The sequence below is a fragment of the Nomascus leucogenys genome, chromosome 3 (genome assembly GCF_006542625.1).
Source record: "Nomascus leucogenys isolate Asia chromosome 3, Asia_NLE_v1, whole genome shotgun sequence".
Lineage (NCBI taxonomy): Eukaryota > Metazoa > Chordata > Mammalia > Primates > Hylobatidae > Nomascus > Nomascus leucogenys.
In genome coordinates this window covers 22,672,055-22,686,158 of record NC_044383.1, presented here as the reverse complement: position 1 = coordinate 22,686,158, position 14,104 = coordinate 22,672,055, and the positions used below count along the sequence as shown (strand labels likewise).

At 32.7% G+C, this 14,104-nt stretch overlaps 1 protein-coding gene across 12 annotated transcripts in view; it reads left to right on the top strand.

Annotated features, from left to right (window-relative positions):
* PDCD4 (programmed cell death 4) overlaps positions 1-14,104 on the top strand; it is a 46,229-nt gene that overhangs the window by 8,441 nt on the left and 23,684 nt on the right. For all 12 annotated transcript variants that reach the window (XR_004028744.1, XR_004028741.1, XR_004028738.1 and 9 more), the window contains exons 3-9: positions 1,000-1,302; positions 2,761-2,855; positions 5,023-5,136; positions 7,428-7,649; positions 9,279-9,376; positions 10,292-10,406; positions 13,942-14,049. Coding sequence is in view for 1 of the 12 variants with exons in the window: in XM_030807168.1 (XP_030663028.1) it covers positions 1,000-1,302; positions 2,761-2,855; positions 5,023-5,136; positions 7,428-7,649; positions 9,279-9,376; positions 10,292-10,406; positions 13,942-14,049 (1,055 nt within the window). In the remaining 11 variants the exon portion in view is untranslated. The remainder of the gene's footprint in view (positions 1-999; positions 1,303-2,760; positions 2,856-5,022; positions 5,137-7,427; positions 7,650-9,278; positions 9,377-10,291; positions 10,407-13,941; positions 14,050-14,104) is intronic.

Here is a 14,104-nt window from a genome sequence, read left to right as displayed (position 1 = left end):
TGATTTCCATGACGTGTTGAATGAATAGTATGTGAGCAATTAGTGTTACTGTAGCTAGAGTTGTAAGGGAAGTTTTAATGCAGGGGGTAAGACTTGGGCTATATCCTAAAGGATTTTGATAACTGAAAATAACAATGAGGGCGACATTGTAAGTAGGGGAACCACTGGGAACTCCAGTATGTTGATCTCTTTCAGAAGAATCAGTTTTATATAGGCTGGAAGATTTTCAGGATGGTAAGTAATAGGAGAAAATTTTAGGGAGATGAATTAGGACTTTGAGATGATGGCTTTTCTTGAAAGCAAACTTTATCTTGAGACAGTAAAGCATCAGCAGTTCAGCTCAACAGTCATATGTGATTATTTGCTAAATGTCTTTCATTCTCTTTTGGATTACTAATAGTTCTTAAGTATTTATACCTAGTTACGGGATGTTTAGCAAATCATTTAAACATTCTCAGCCTTAGTTTCCTTATCTGTCCTCAATGTTACAATAATTAACTGCCAAACTTGTGCATAAATGATAGAGTGTCTAGCAGAGTGCCTGATAATAATAGGCATTCTATAAATATTAGTTTATCTCCTTTCTCAGATGTTTTGTCTTTTCTTAATATCTCCAATTGCTTAACTCTCTTAGCTCATAAAAGTCTAAGGGTTTTATATTTGGTGTTGTTCTTAGCATAGATTTTACGATCTAAACACGTGAAATAACATGCTTCTTTTGGTAAAAACAAACAAATTTGGTTTGTTTTTGGTAAGAAACAAACATGCTTTGTTTGTTAAAATTCAGTGCCTTGATTTACTTTCCTTGATAATGTGAAAAGTAATCTTATTTAGTTGTTTATTAGGTTGAAGTAGATGAAATTCCCAATATGTGACTGTAATTTACCTACAAAAATGGTAATGTCATGTGATTCAACCTAATCTAACTTACCACTGTATCTGAAAAACAGGAGATAGTTAAAATACTTAGAATTTTCTTTCTTCATTTTTCTTTTTAAGATCCTGATAATTTAAGTGACTCTCTCTTTTCCGGTGATGAAGAAAATGCTGGGACTGAGGAAATAAAGAATGAAATAAATGGAAATTGGATTTCAGCATCCTCCATTAATGAAGCTAGAATTAATGCCAAGGCAAAAAGGCGACTAAGGAAAAACTCATCCCGGGACTCTGGCAGAGGCGATTCGGTCAGTGACAATGGGAGTGACGCCCTTAGAAGTGGAGTAACTGTGCCAACCAGTCCAAAGGGAAGGTTGCTGGATAGGCGATCCAGATCTGGGAAAGGAAGGGGACTACCAAAGAAAGGTTGGTATATATCATGTCCAACAAATGGAAGATAAACAAGTGGAAAAAAATTATCTGGTTCTTATACTACAATTTCCTTGTTCTAGGAATGAGAGAAATTCAAAAAGTGATAATGTAAGGCTTTACAGTTTGTATATATTTTTACTTAGTAATAATGTGAGGACCATCTCACTTTTTCTTTAGGTTGATGTTTTTTCGTTTGAGTAGATTTAATTTTCTTGAGCAGAATGTTAACAGTTTATTTCCAGCAAAATATACACTGATGTTTTTCACTGTTAGGAGTTTTGCGTATATTCTCTAAGTTTGAAAGGAGTCAGAAATCCATCATACTTATTTAATATAATTATGTCCATTACTACTACTAATAAATATAAATTTGATTGATAACGTCTAGATCTGAATTTTAATGTTTTCCTAGATCTTGTTGTGAGTTCTCTTTAGCTCTTTATTTCGGGTTCTGTAGTAGATTGGTCTGTTTCACTGCTGTTTCTCTAGTACCTGAAATAGTGACTAGTACATTGTAGACAAATATTTGTTGAATAAGAGTTTTCTGACAATTTCATCACCTTCTGAATGGTGGGAACTTCAATTTATAGCCTAGGTTTCTTGTAAAATGTTTTTGTGATCTGTCAAAAATTATTTTTGTTAAATGCCTCTGCAATCATGGTTTATATCAAAATGAAACCTGGTTGTCAGATTCTGTTTTGGTCTGATGGCAAGGATATACTTGGTACAAAATAAAAACCTCCAAAACCAGAAATGTTGGTGACATTGTAAAGGTTCTTTAAAAAATAATGTATACATTCGTCCTTAAAACATTTCAGTAAGTTGATACAGAAAAGCAACTTTGAAAATTGGAATTGTTAAGCTTCTTTTGGTTGTTTTGTATTTAGAAAGTAGAATTTTCAGGGCTGTTAATGCTTAAAAGCAATTAGAATTCTTTCCTATATTTGTAACATATTGCTAGTTGTGTGATTTAATGTGTACTTTCATATTTAAAGAGTACTGTATTTGACTTTAAAATATTTGATGGTGGTTACTGTCCTTTCTTGTTAAATAATTTTTCCCTTGTTGAGTTTTCTATGCTACGCTTTACCGGCCCGGAATGTTTCTTTTTGTCTTAGTCTCAAAGAAATGTCGAATAAAATTTAGAGCTCATCTGCAATATCATCTCCTTTGAGGTCCTCAATATAGCTATTTTTTTATCTTTGTTTTTGCTTTTAAAGCATCTGCTTTTTTAGTTTTTACTTCATAAGCTATTTTAACTTAATGTTTTTGGAAATATTGAAAGAGTGGTCTGAACAAAAAGGAAACCAGTAGGGGAAGAAAACTGGAAAAAAACTAACAGACATTAAATACAATTTTTTAGCTGTTATTTAACATCGGAACATTTTATTTTAGATTTCAACAAATTGATGAATTTTGTGTGTTTTCTTTCTCAATTCTAAACTTTTTCAGGTGGTGCAGGAGGCAAAGGTGTCTGGGGTACCCCTGGACAGGTGTATGATGTGGAGGAGGTAGATGTGAAAGATCCTAACTATGATGATGACCAGGTATCAGTGCTTTGCTTTTTCATAATATTTAAAATGTTTATGAACTTTTTTGACTTCATGTTTGTAGTTTACTCATACATGTGTGAAGTCATATGTATATATATGTTTTGGATTAGGAAACCAAGTAAACTGACAGTAATACATGCATAACTTTCACTTGGTTTCTGTAGTGAGTCAAAAATAGCTCTTTAGAAATTCACTTAGGATTATTAAGTTGACCATTTTCCAGTAAATTCTGTTAATATGCTTTGTTTCTATATTAATGATAATTGAGAATATCTTCTTTTGAATATTATGAGTTACAGATATTAGACTCCTTTTAAATATTACTGTTTAGAATGGTAACTATATAATAAATTTTGTTTTGGGGACATGTGCATCTTTCTTTCAGGGATAATGCTGAAAATGTAAATTTTTAATAGATTGTGAAGTGAATTTTTGGTATTTTTTTAAATGGAAAAAATTTAAAGTAGAATAGTATAATCTGCTTGTACTCTTCTCTTAGCTTTACAAACTTAAATAATTACAAACTCATAGGCAGTCTTGTTTCATTCCATTTACTCTGCGTCTTCTGTTGGCTGTTTTGCCCCACCCTGTTTTGGATTATTTTGAAGCAAATCCCAAATGTTTTGATTATGTTTTTTGAAAATCGTGTCTCTTTGCACAAGGTAAGACATGGTGATGAAAATTTTAGACAGGAAAATGTTAAGAGTATATGTTAGGTTGTTTTTATTGTGTGTTGTATGTATGTATTTTAAGTGTTTTTAACTAATAGACATGGAAATATTTCTAAGAGAATATGAAAAATATGAAACTAGTAGGATTCAAGTACTGTAGAATCTTTGCTAAAAATGTATTAATCTTTCAAGTATATGTTTTTAGGCTGAAGCCAGTCACCAGTTGCAAATATAGCAGTCCCCTCTTATCCGTGGTTTCACTTTCTGCAGTTTCAGTTACCCATGGTCCAATGTGGTTTGAAAATATTGAGTGGAAACTTTCAGAAGTAATTCATAAGTTTTAAATTACATGCCATTCTGAGTAGTGTGATGAGATCTCCTGCTGTCCAGCTTCATCTACCTCATCCTGCCCAGGATGTGAGCCATTCCGTTGTCCAGCGTGTATCCGCAGTGTATACACTACTCGTGCATTCGTCACATGGTAGCTGTCTAGGTTATCGGATTGAAAAAACAGTATTTATTGGGTTTGGTACTATCTGTGGTTTAAGGCATCCTCAGACGGGGCTTGGAACATATCCCTTGTAGATAAGGGGGCACTGCATTTCAGAGCTTTTTTTGCATGGGGAGAGAGGAATGGTTTGATGATGGATGTTAATTTTCTTTTTGAAATTTCAATTGAACAGTGCTTTTTTCCTTAGAGATTTTTTTCTGTCACTACAACATTGATCTTTGTGTTATACTTTTTATTATAATCTAATCGTGAAGGCTTTGGTTCCTGCTTCATTTTTTTTAAAGTGAAATTTTAATTAAAACACCATATATGATAGGAAGCCATCATGAAACTTTTTGATTACTGAAAGATTGGTTTTGAGAGAGAAATAAAAATTTTGAGAGAAGAAATTAACAGAAGACATGGGGGTTGGGAGCAAATTATGTATTTCCTGTGGTTAATGGTCTAATCTATATATTGGCTTATTGTATTCTGATTTTGTAAAAGAGCAGTGACATATAAATTCTACTATTTTTATTATTATTTATTATTATTATTTTTATTATTTTCTAGCTTTGTTGTCCAGGCTGGAGTGCAGTGATGAATTACAGCTCACTGCAGCCTCGAACTCTTGGGCTTAAGAGATCCTTCTCCATCAGCTTCCTGAGTAGCTAGGACTACAGGGGCAAGCTACCATGTCTGGCTAATTTTTAAAATTTTTTTGTAGAGACAGGGTCTTGCTATGTTTCCCAGGCTAGTATTGAACTCCGGGCCTCAAGTGATCCTCCCGCCTTTGCCTTCCAAGGTGTTGGGATTATAGGTATAAGTCTCCTTGCCTGGCCTAGATTCTGTTTTTATATGTGATCAATGTATGTAGCATGTCTTTGTCTTGTGCTGAGTGGGGATTATTAACTACTTAGAATATAAAATTATACAGCAATTTCATTTGTTTATTTGCATTTCGTTTTTTTGTAACTCTTACTCCCTTTTCCCCTCACAGGAGAACTGTGTTTATGAAACTGTAGTTTTGCCTTTGGATGAAAGGGCATTTGAGAAGACTTTAACACCAATCATACAGGAGTATTTTGAGCATGGAGATACTAATGAAGTTGCGGTAGGTTTAAAGTTGCAAGTATAATTTATTTAATATAGGAGAGAAGACATCTTTTATAAGCAAAATACATTTAGAATGATCTTGGGTCACTGAATAAATTTAATCATTTTCTTTTGCATAAGTGAATTTCTAAGAAATGGAATAAAATTTCATTACATTAAAACCGTTATATATTTGGGATGTGATGAGAGCTATGTGCCATTTTCTTCTCTGAAAAATGACACAATATTTTTATAATTTTTATAATGATAATTTGTAATGTATATGAATTTATAAAATCTGTTTTTATAATTTATAAAATAGAATTTTAGCAGTTTGAGGGCACTTATAGACACCCCCTGAAACCTCTTCAGGGATCTCAGTTAAGAATGCCTGACATAGTTTCATTTTTTTGACATTTATTTCAAGTATGCTCAGAAGTAGGATAAAATCTTTTTGTATTTTGTCCAAAAAAAACCCCACAAATAATAAAGATTTGAAAAAGAATTATACAGAAGCCATGAGAATAATTATGAATTGTTCATAAAGTAAATCTAGGATAAAATAAAACTATTGGTCTAGTTAGGATTATCGAATTACAGTAATACAATTGTAACTCTTTAGAAGACTTTGATCATTTAGATTCTTAAAATTTAGACTGGACTTTTATGATTTGTCTGATACTGTGAGGTTTGATATCTTTGGATTTGTAGGATTTGAATATAAGACAAATATTTGTTCAGTGCATACTATCTGGAGGAATTTGTAATAGGTGATTCTTGCCCTTTTGAAGCCCAGTCAAGTGAAAGAAAGGATATGTAAACAGATTATTAAAGTATGTGAAACATTCTGTTATAGAGGAAAAGTTTCCATGAGTCCTATGAGGGCAGGGACTGTTGAAATCTTGTTAATCTACCTAGCATAAGACCAATTGTATACTACATATCTATTAACTGAGTAGTGTTTGGAAAGCATAAAATAGAGAGTAATAGTAGAGATGATTCTCTGCTGTCTGAAGGATGTTGAGGAGTTCACCAGTTAAGATAGTTTTCCAGGAAAGAGGAGTATCGTGTTTGAGGGTAATGGATTAGTTGTTAAAGTGTGGTCAAGGAAGATGAAATGCAGTGAGTGAGAAGAGATTACTAACAAGGACACCAGTTACGTGGCTGTGAAAATAGTTTTGGCACTCTCTTAGTAGTATATCATGATTTAAAGATTCTAAGAAAACTTTCATTAAAGAGGAGGGCACTCTAACTGAATTAGAACCTAGCTTCTAGAGTCAGACTGCCTTTATTCCACTTTGTTTGGCTACTCCAGCTGTGTGCCCTCTCTGCTTTGAGTATGATAGGTGTGATAATTTAATACTCAAAGGGCTATTTGAGTATTAAATAATATAAATAAAGAGGCTATTATAATGCCTGATACATTAGTCAGTAAGTATTAGCTGCAGCTATTATATTTCTAAAAGGAAATTTTAAATTTACCCCAGAATTTTAAACCAATAATCCCATTTAAAAACGTTGTTTAAGATCTCATTTTAAACTTGATACAAAAGTGTAAAGTGAATTTTTATTTCAAGAGAAGGCTTTGAAGAAAAGTAGAATATAAATAGCTTATGATAATCTAAAATGAATTTCTCCACAAATTCTCATAAAACAATATTTATAGAAATAATAGATTGTAAGGCAGGTTAGTTAACTCCTAATACCAATCTTAGCAATATTATGTAGTTTAATGAACTAGCCATGAGCTGCATAATGACGTTTCCATGACAGACTGCATATATACCTGTGGTCTCATATAATACTCTTTTTACTGTATCTTTTCTGTGTTTAGATAGGTAACCATTGTGTTACAGTTGTCTGCAGTATTCAGTATAGTAACATACTATACAGGTTTGTAGCCCAGGAGCAATAGGTTATACCATATAGCCTACATGTAGGCTCTGCCATTTAGGTTTGTGTAAGTACACTCTATAATGATTGCACACTGATGAAATCACCTAAATGGTGAATTTTTCAGAATGTATCCGTGTCGTTGAGTGACCCATGACAGTATTTTAAATGTATTTCACATTTTTGAATTGAGCGATGTTAAGGCAGTTAAAGCTTGACAAAGTGGATCAATGTCTAATTTATGCACAGGGAAAGGTGTATTTATCCTATCTCCTAAAACATGACTGTGTCTTTTGATTATTTCCAAAGAGTGAGAGGTAGAGAGATACAGATAAAAGCTCAATTTTTCAAAAATAAAATTTTATTGAACTATAGGTAGTGATACACTTTTAAAATGTTAAATTTTTTTTTGAATAGGAAATGTTAAGAGATTTAAATCTTGGTGAAATGAAAAGTGGAGTACCGGTGTTGGCAGTATCCTTAGCATTGGAGGGGAAGGCTAGTCATAGAGAGATGACATCTAAGCTTCTTTCTGACCTTTGTGGGACAGTAATGAGCACAAGTGATGTGGAAAAATCATTTGATAAATTGTTGAAAGATCTACCTGAATTAGCATTGGATACTCCTAGAGCACCACAGGTTTGTATGATTCTTCTTTTTGTTCATTCCCTCCCACTACTATATTCCTAATTGTGGAAATAATGTATACTCCTAGGAAATTTAGTAGATGGAAGGGGATGACCCACATTTCCTACCACACCGAAATACCCCTCTAGCATTTTGATGTATTTCTTCCTAGTTCTTTTGTTTTTTAAACATGGTCTTCATCATGCTATAGATTTAACATTATCTCGTACTTTTCTCCCATGATCTGCATAGTTTTTAGGTCATTTTTTTTTTTTGCCATATATATAGTCTTTATTATATGTAGTTGTTTTATTAGCTAAGATTTTTAAAAAATGTAGGTTATGATTGAATGCTTCACTAATGTTTATTATAAAAAGTCATAAGTAAGACTCTTCCCTTTTGTAGCTTTGAAAACGTGAAATTGTTGCTATTGTCAAAAGTTTTTAATCAAGGTAAAATCACTTTACTTAAAACATTAATTTAGAAACAGAATATAGGCATGTCAGTTCCTAAATGCTCTTTCTGTTATACTTATGACAGACAATACTCTGTATGAGATATTAAGTGGTGATTCTAATGCAGACATTTTTTCCTTTTATACCAATACACATACTTTAAGAAAATGATTATATAAGTTTATTGTAGAATTTTTGAAAAAAGCCAGAAAGAAGAAAGGCCAGCAAAAACTGCTACTGGTGTTAAGTTTTGCATTCTCCTTTCTATGGGTATATATCAATGTATGGCTTCTATAAATCCGTAATTTTTTTAAATTAAAAAAATGGAATCATACCATGTATGCTATTTTGTAAACTTGATTTTTCTCATACCATAAAATATGGTAAATATCTTTCCCTGCGGCCACATAGTATACCATTTTACGTGTATACTATTTAACCATACCTTTATTTTTGGACACTAATTTCCAGTTTTTATAATAAATAATGCTGTGAACATACTTTCAACTATTTTGATATAACTTTTTTTCTCCACAAGATAAATTCCTTTGATTAGTTTTTGAGAGAACCTAGTCCTTTTTTTATTTCTTTTTTAAGAAGAGAGGACTTCACTTGACCTTAAATCATTCGTTTAACCCCAGCACTTTAGGAGGCTGAGGCAGGTGGATCACGAGGTCAGGAGTTCGAGACCAGCCTGGCCAAGATGGTGATACCCCGTCTCTACTAGAAATACAAAAATTAGCCAGGTGTGCGCCTGTAGTCCCAGCCACTCCAGAGGCTGAGGCAGAAGAATCACTTGAACCTGGGAGGCGGAGGTTTCAGTGAGCTGAGATGGCGCCACTGCACTCCAGCCTAGGCGACAGAGCAAGACTCTGTCTAAAAAAAAAAAAAAGAAAAAATTTTGATCATATACTATGTATTCAGGCAGTGTGCAAGGTGTTAGGTATTCATTAGTGAGCAAAACAGATGTGGCCCCCACTGTGGCACTTAACTTGAAGGTTAAGACGTGGGAGTCTATGCTAGGCATAACAGCTACTACATAGGTTTTTTTAAAAAAAATTCCAGCATCTTTTAGGTACTGACTGTGTACTTCAGCTAATCTTCATCATTTATGTATTTAGAAATTGTGTCCTATAAAAGTTATTTAACATTTTTTTATGTAGCTCTTCTTTTTTCCTTTTTACAGTTGGTGGGCCAGTTTATTGCTAGAGCTGTTGGAGATGGAATTTTATGTAATACCTATATTGATAGTTACAAAGGAACTGTAGATTGTGTGCAGGCTAGGTAAGTAAATAACTTTTCCTACTTAGAATTTCAAAATATGGGAAAATTCTACAGGATCCTATTGAAATGATACTTGCATTAATCAGACACTCTGTACATCTGTTTGTCACTTCTCTATATTCTCCACTGTTAAAATGGAGAGACTGTTGGCATGATATACCAGGAAGAGGACAGTACTATAATGCAAAAGTTCTGGAGTTTAGCTGAATCGTTAATTACCTTCATGTCAAGCCACTCTTCTTTGGGCCTCAGTTTCTTTATTTATGAAACAAAACCATTGGACAGATCTTTAAGTTCCGTTTTCAGGTTCTAGCATTCTGTAGTAGTTTAATATTCTAATAAGATGGATAACATTAACAAGAGAGGCCTCATTTATAGTTTTATTTTGCATTTATCTACTGTAGAAATCTTAGTCAGAAAATGTCTTTTTCACTCTTGTGATTTAGTATAATTAATATGATATTTGGTATACCTAAATGTGATATTTGGGAGTTATGCTATATGATTTTTCTTAACTTCTTGGAGACTTGGACTTAGGCATGTCTTAGTTTTCCTCAGGTCTATATATTAACTTAATTTTCTAGGGTTACTTCACATCATAGTGAAATGGTGTCCCTGGGTAGGAAGGCATGGATCTAGGTGAAAGTTAATTATATGTGAAGTGTTTCTTCTCAGTGTAGATCAGTTATTTTGTAATGTGTTTTGATGTTTCTTGAATGAGAAATGAAATAGAGCATGAGAATATTAACATGAGGATCAACTTTTTTTGCTCCTTTTTGTTTTGAAAAAGTGTTTTGAATTTTATTTTGTTTTTATGTTATTTAGGGCATATAGGATTTTGTCAGCTGTATCCCTAATTTGGTAAACTTTAGGTATTTCCAGCTATCAAACTTAAATTTTTTTCCTTCTCTGTAGAGCTGCTCTGGATAAGGCTACCGTGCTTCTGAGTATGTCTAAAGGTGGAAAGCGTAAAGATAGTGTGTGGGGCTCTGGAGGTGGGCAGCAATCTGTCAATCACCTTGTTAAAGAGGTAATGATTAGGTATTGTTTTTAACTTAATTTATATGTATTCTTCTGAGTGAAATAAATTGTGGCTACTAGCTGGTATTTTTATGGACAAAAATTAAGTTCGGTCTTAGAGCTGCAATTAGAAAATGAAATAATTTTTTTATATTTGGCTTTATAACCTTTTATTATAAAATGTGATTAAAAAATGAGTCTATTAAAATGGCTTTCATGAATAATTATAAGCAAGCCATCTATGAACTTCAAAGGAATGCCTGAAATCTTTTTCTTATATTATTATTTAATAATTTTCAAATGCTATTGAAATGAGATTTTCTGTCTTTTAGCTATTCAATAAATATGCTTTTATATGAGCAACTTAAAACCAGATAGTCTTAAATAATGAGTTATGAATTATGAGCACTAGAGTAGATCAGAGTGTTAGATTTCTGTGAGAATGTTCACTACCCATATGCATGTTTTAAAAGAAAATTGATTGTAATCCCAGCACTTTGAGAGGCCGAGGCGGGTGGATTGCTTGAGGCCAGGAGTTTGAGAACAGCCTGGTCAACATGGTGAAACCCCGTTTCTACTAAAAATACATAATAATTAGCCGGGCATGGTGGTGCGCACCTGTAATCCCAGCTACTCGGGAGGCTGAGACACCAGTCTTGCTTGAACCCAGGAGGAGGAGGTTGCAGTGAGCCGAGATTGCGCCACTGCACTCCAGCGTGGGTGACAGAGCAAGACTGTCTCGGAAAAAAAAAGAAAAAAAGAAAAAGCGATTTATTGCATTAAAATGCCAGTTTTATTCCCTATGGATTTTTTTTTTCTGGCTGTAATGTGGTATTCTATAACAAGAAACCAAAAAACAAAAAAAACTCCTTATCTGCAGATCTCTTTAAGGCATGCAACTAGAAGATTTGTAGTTCATGTGCTTCTGATTTTTGAGTATAATCTTTTCATGTAACTATAATTTTGATTTTTAGTAAGTCTTTTAATGAGGTGTGTGTGTGTGTGTGTGTATGTGTATCTAGCTTAAGTGTTAAGGAGTTCAAAATGTAGTTAGAGCCTTGACTGTTTTTGCTTTTATATATGTTAAAATAGATGAGTCAGTGTTTGTAATGTCATGATTGCAGTATCTGTTTTTTAAAAATTAAACAATTATTAGAAAAATTGAGGTATAAAAATAGTCAAGATGCCAGGGCAATTAGGCAGGAAAGATAAAAGCCATCCAGATTGGAAAGGAGGAGATAAAACTAGTTGTATTCCCAGATAACACGATCTGTATACAGAAAATTTGAATGAATATCCACAACATTTTTTAACTCCCCCAAACTGAAACCAAACTATTAAATAAAAAATGAGTTCAGAAAGGTTGCAAGATACAAGATCAGTATACAAAATTCAATCCTCTATACAGTAGGAATGAATGATCTGAAATGAAATTACTGCATCTATGATAGCATCAAAAATAAAATACTTAGGAACAAATTTAACAAGACAAATGCAAGTCTTGTACACTGAAAACTGCAAAACATGTTGAAAGAAATTAAGGAAGACCTAAATAAATAGAATGATATCCCATGGTTATGGATTAGGATACTTAATATTGTTAAGATGGTAATACTCTCCAAAATTAATATTTTTGGAAACTGGACAAGCTGTTTTATGGTGTGTGAATTCTCTCTCAATAAAGAAAATTGACAAGATAAAAATGGAAATAAAACTACCAGTATATGAGTTTGAGGTTGACATTATTTGGATATTTGCTTACATGGAAGGGTTGGATCAAAGACGACTTTTAGAAATGTATAAATGTATTTGTAATTTATCATTCTCAGAAGTGCATGGAATTTGATGGGGGATATTTTTAATACTTTTAAAGTTATGTAACAAATGTTAAAAGTAAGTAATATAATTTGAATAACAAGTACAGTCATGTGCCACATAATGATGTTTTGGTCAGTGATGGACTGTATGGGATGATGGTGGTCCCATAAGGTTATAACGGAGCTGAAAAATTCCTATCGTCGAGTGATAAGGAGGCAGTTGTAATGTTGTAGCACAGTTACTTTTTTTCAGAAATTTAGTGTAGCCTAAGTATACAGTGTTTATAAAGTGCATAGCCAGTGTATGGGTAATGTCTTAGGCCTTTACATTCACTAACCACTCACTCATTGAATCACCCAGAGTAACTTCCATCCTGAAAGCTCTATTCATATTGAGTGCTCTATACAGGTGTATCATTTAAAAAATCATTTATACTGTATTTTTACTGTACCTTTTCTATATTTAGATACACAAATACCGTTGTGTTCCAATTGCCTATATTATTCAATATAGTGACCTGCTCTACAGATTTGTAGCCTAGGAGCAATAGGCTATACCATATAGCGCTGGTGTGTAGTAGGCTATACCATCTAGGTTTTTGTGAGTATACTCTATGATGTTTGCACCACGACAGAGTCATCTAACACACTTTTCAGAACGTATCCCTGTTAAACGATGCGTGACTATGTATTAGTTTGTAAAGTAAAAATATTCAAATGCTATGCTTTAAATATTTACTTACATGTAAATATTTAAATACATATTTACTTACATGTAAATATTTAAATACATATTTACTTACATGTAAATATTTAAATACATATTTACTTACATGTAAATATTTAAATACATATTTACTTACATGTAAATATTTAAATAACATATTTACTTACATGTAACTATTACATCCTAAAGCATGACAGCAATTAAATTTTACTTTACCTTTTATGAAAATATCTTATAGAAGTTGGAAGGATACTTAAATATTGATTCTTTTAATTCAGTCAGCCAACATTCAACATTCAGACAACTAGGTATGTGCCCACCAAATACAAAGGGGATTTTAACAACTAACATATAGGGAAAAATATTCCTAGTTGAAACTCTTGTGCTGAAAAAGTTCTCCCACTTTTTTGAGATGTTCAAGTTTGAGCAGGAAAATCAAGACTTGTCTCTTTAGCTACAGCTGGAAACTGAATTATTGAACATTTTAGATAATGAGTTTCAAATTTTCAGTTGTAGAGAAAAGAGAAACTATGTGGAAATCTTTTCCCTGTCTAGTAATGCCCCATTATCATCTCTCATTTTTTGGCTCTCAGTGCACTATTAAGAGCATCTTGATAGAAGTGAAATATTTTATGCCACTTTATGTTGAAACTTTGTTAGTGCCCTCTAGTGGTATTTAAAATCCCTTATTTTTAGTGGCACACTAAGGCATTATGGTCACAACCCAGGACGCGTGCATTATAAACCTATTTGTAGATCTCGGTGATTCAGACACTGAAGCATTGCATTTGAATCATAATTATGAACCATTTAAAAATTGGGGATTTATTTTTTAATTATGAAAAATTCTGTTATAATAGTACCACATCCAATCTATATGTTATTAGCTGTTTGTTAACCACTATTTCATTATATTGGAATGAGGGCAAATAATCCTGTAGGCAAGCATGATATTTTAAAAGTTAGGAATTCTAACACATCTCAACTTTTAAATCTAATAGATTGATATGCTGCTGAAAGAATATTTACTCTCTGGAGACATATCTGAAGCTGAACATTGCCTTAAGGAACTGGAAGTACCTCATTTTCACCATGAGCTTGTATATGAAGTAAGATTACCTTGCCATGTCAAAGAGAATTATTAAGTGTTCCTTTTTATACCAT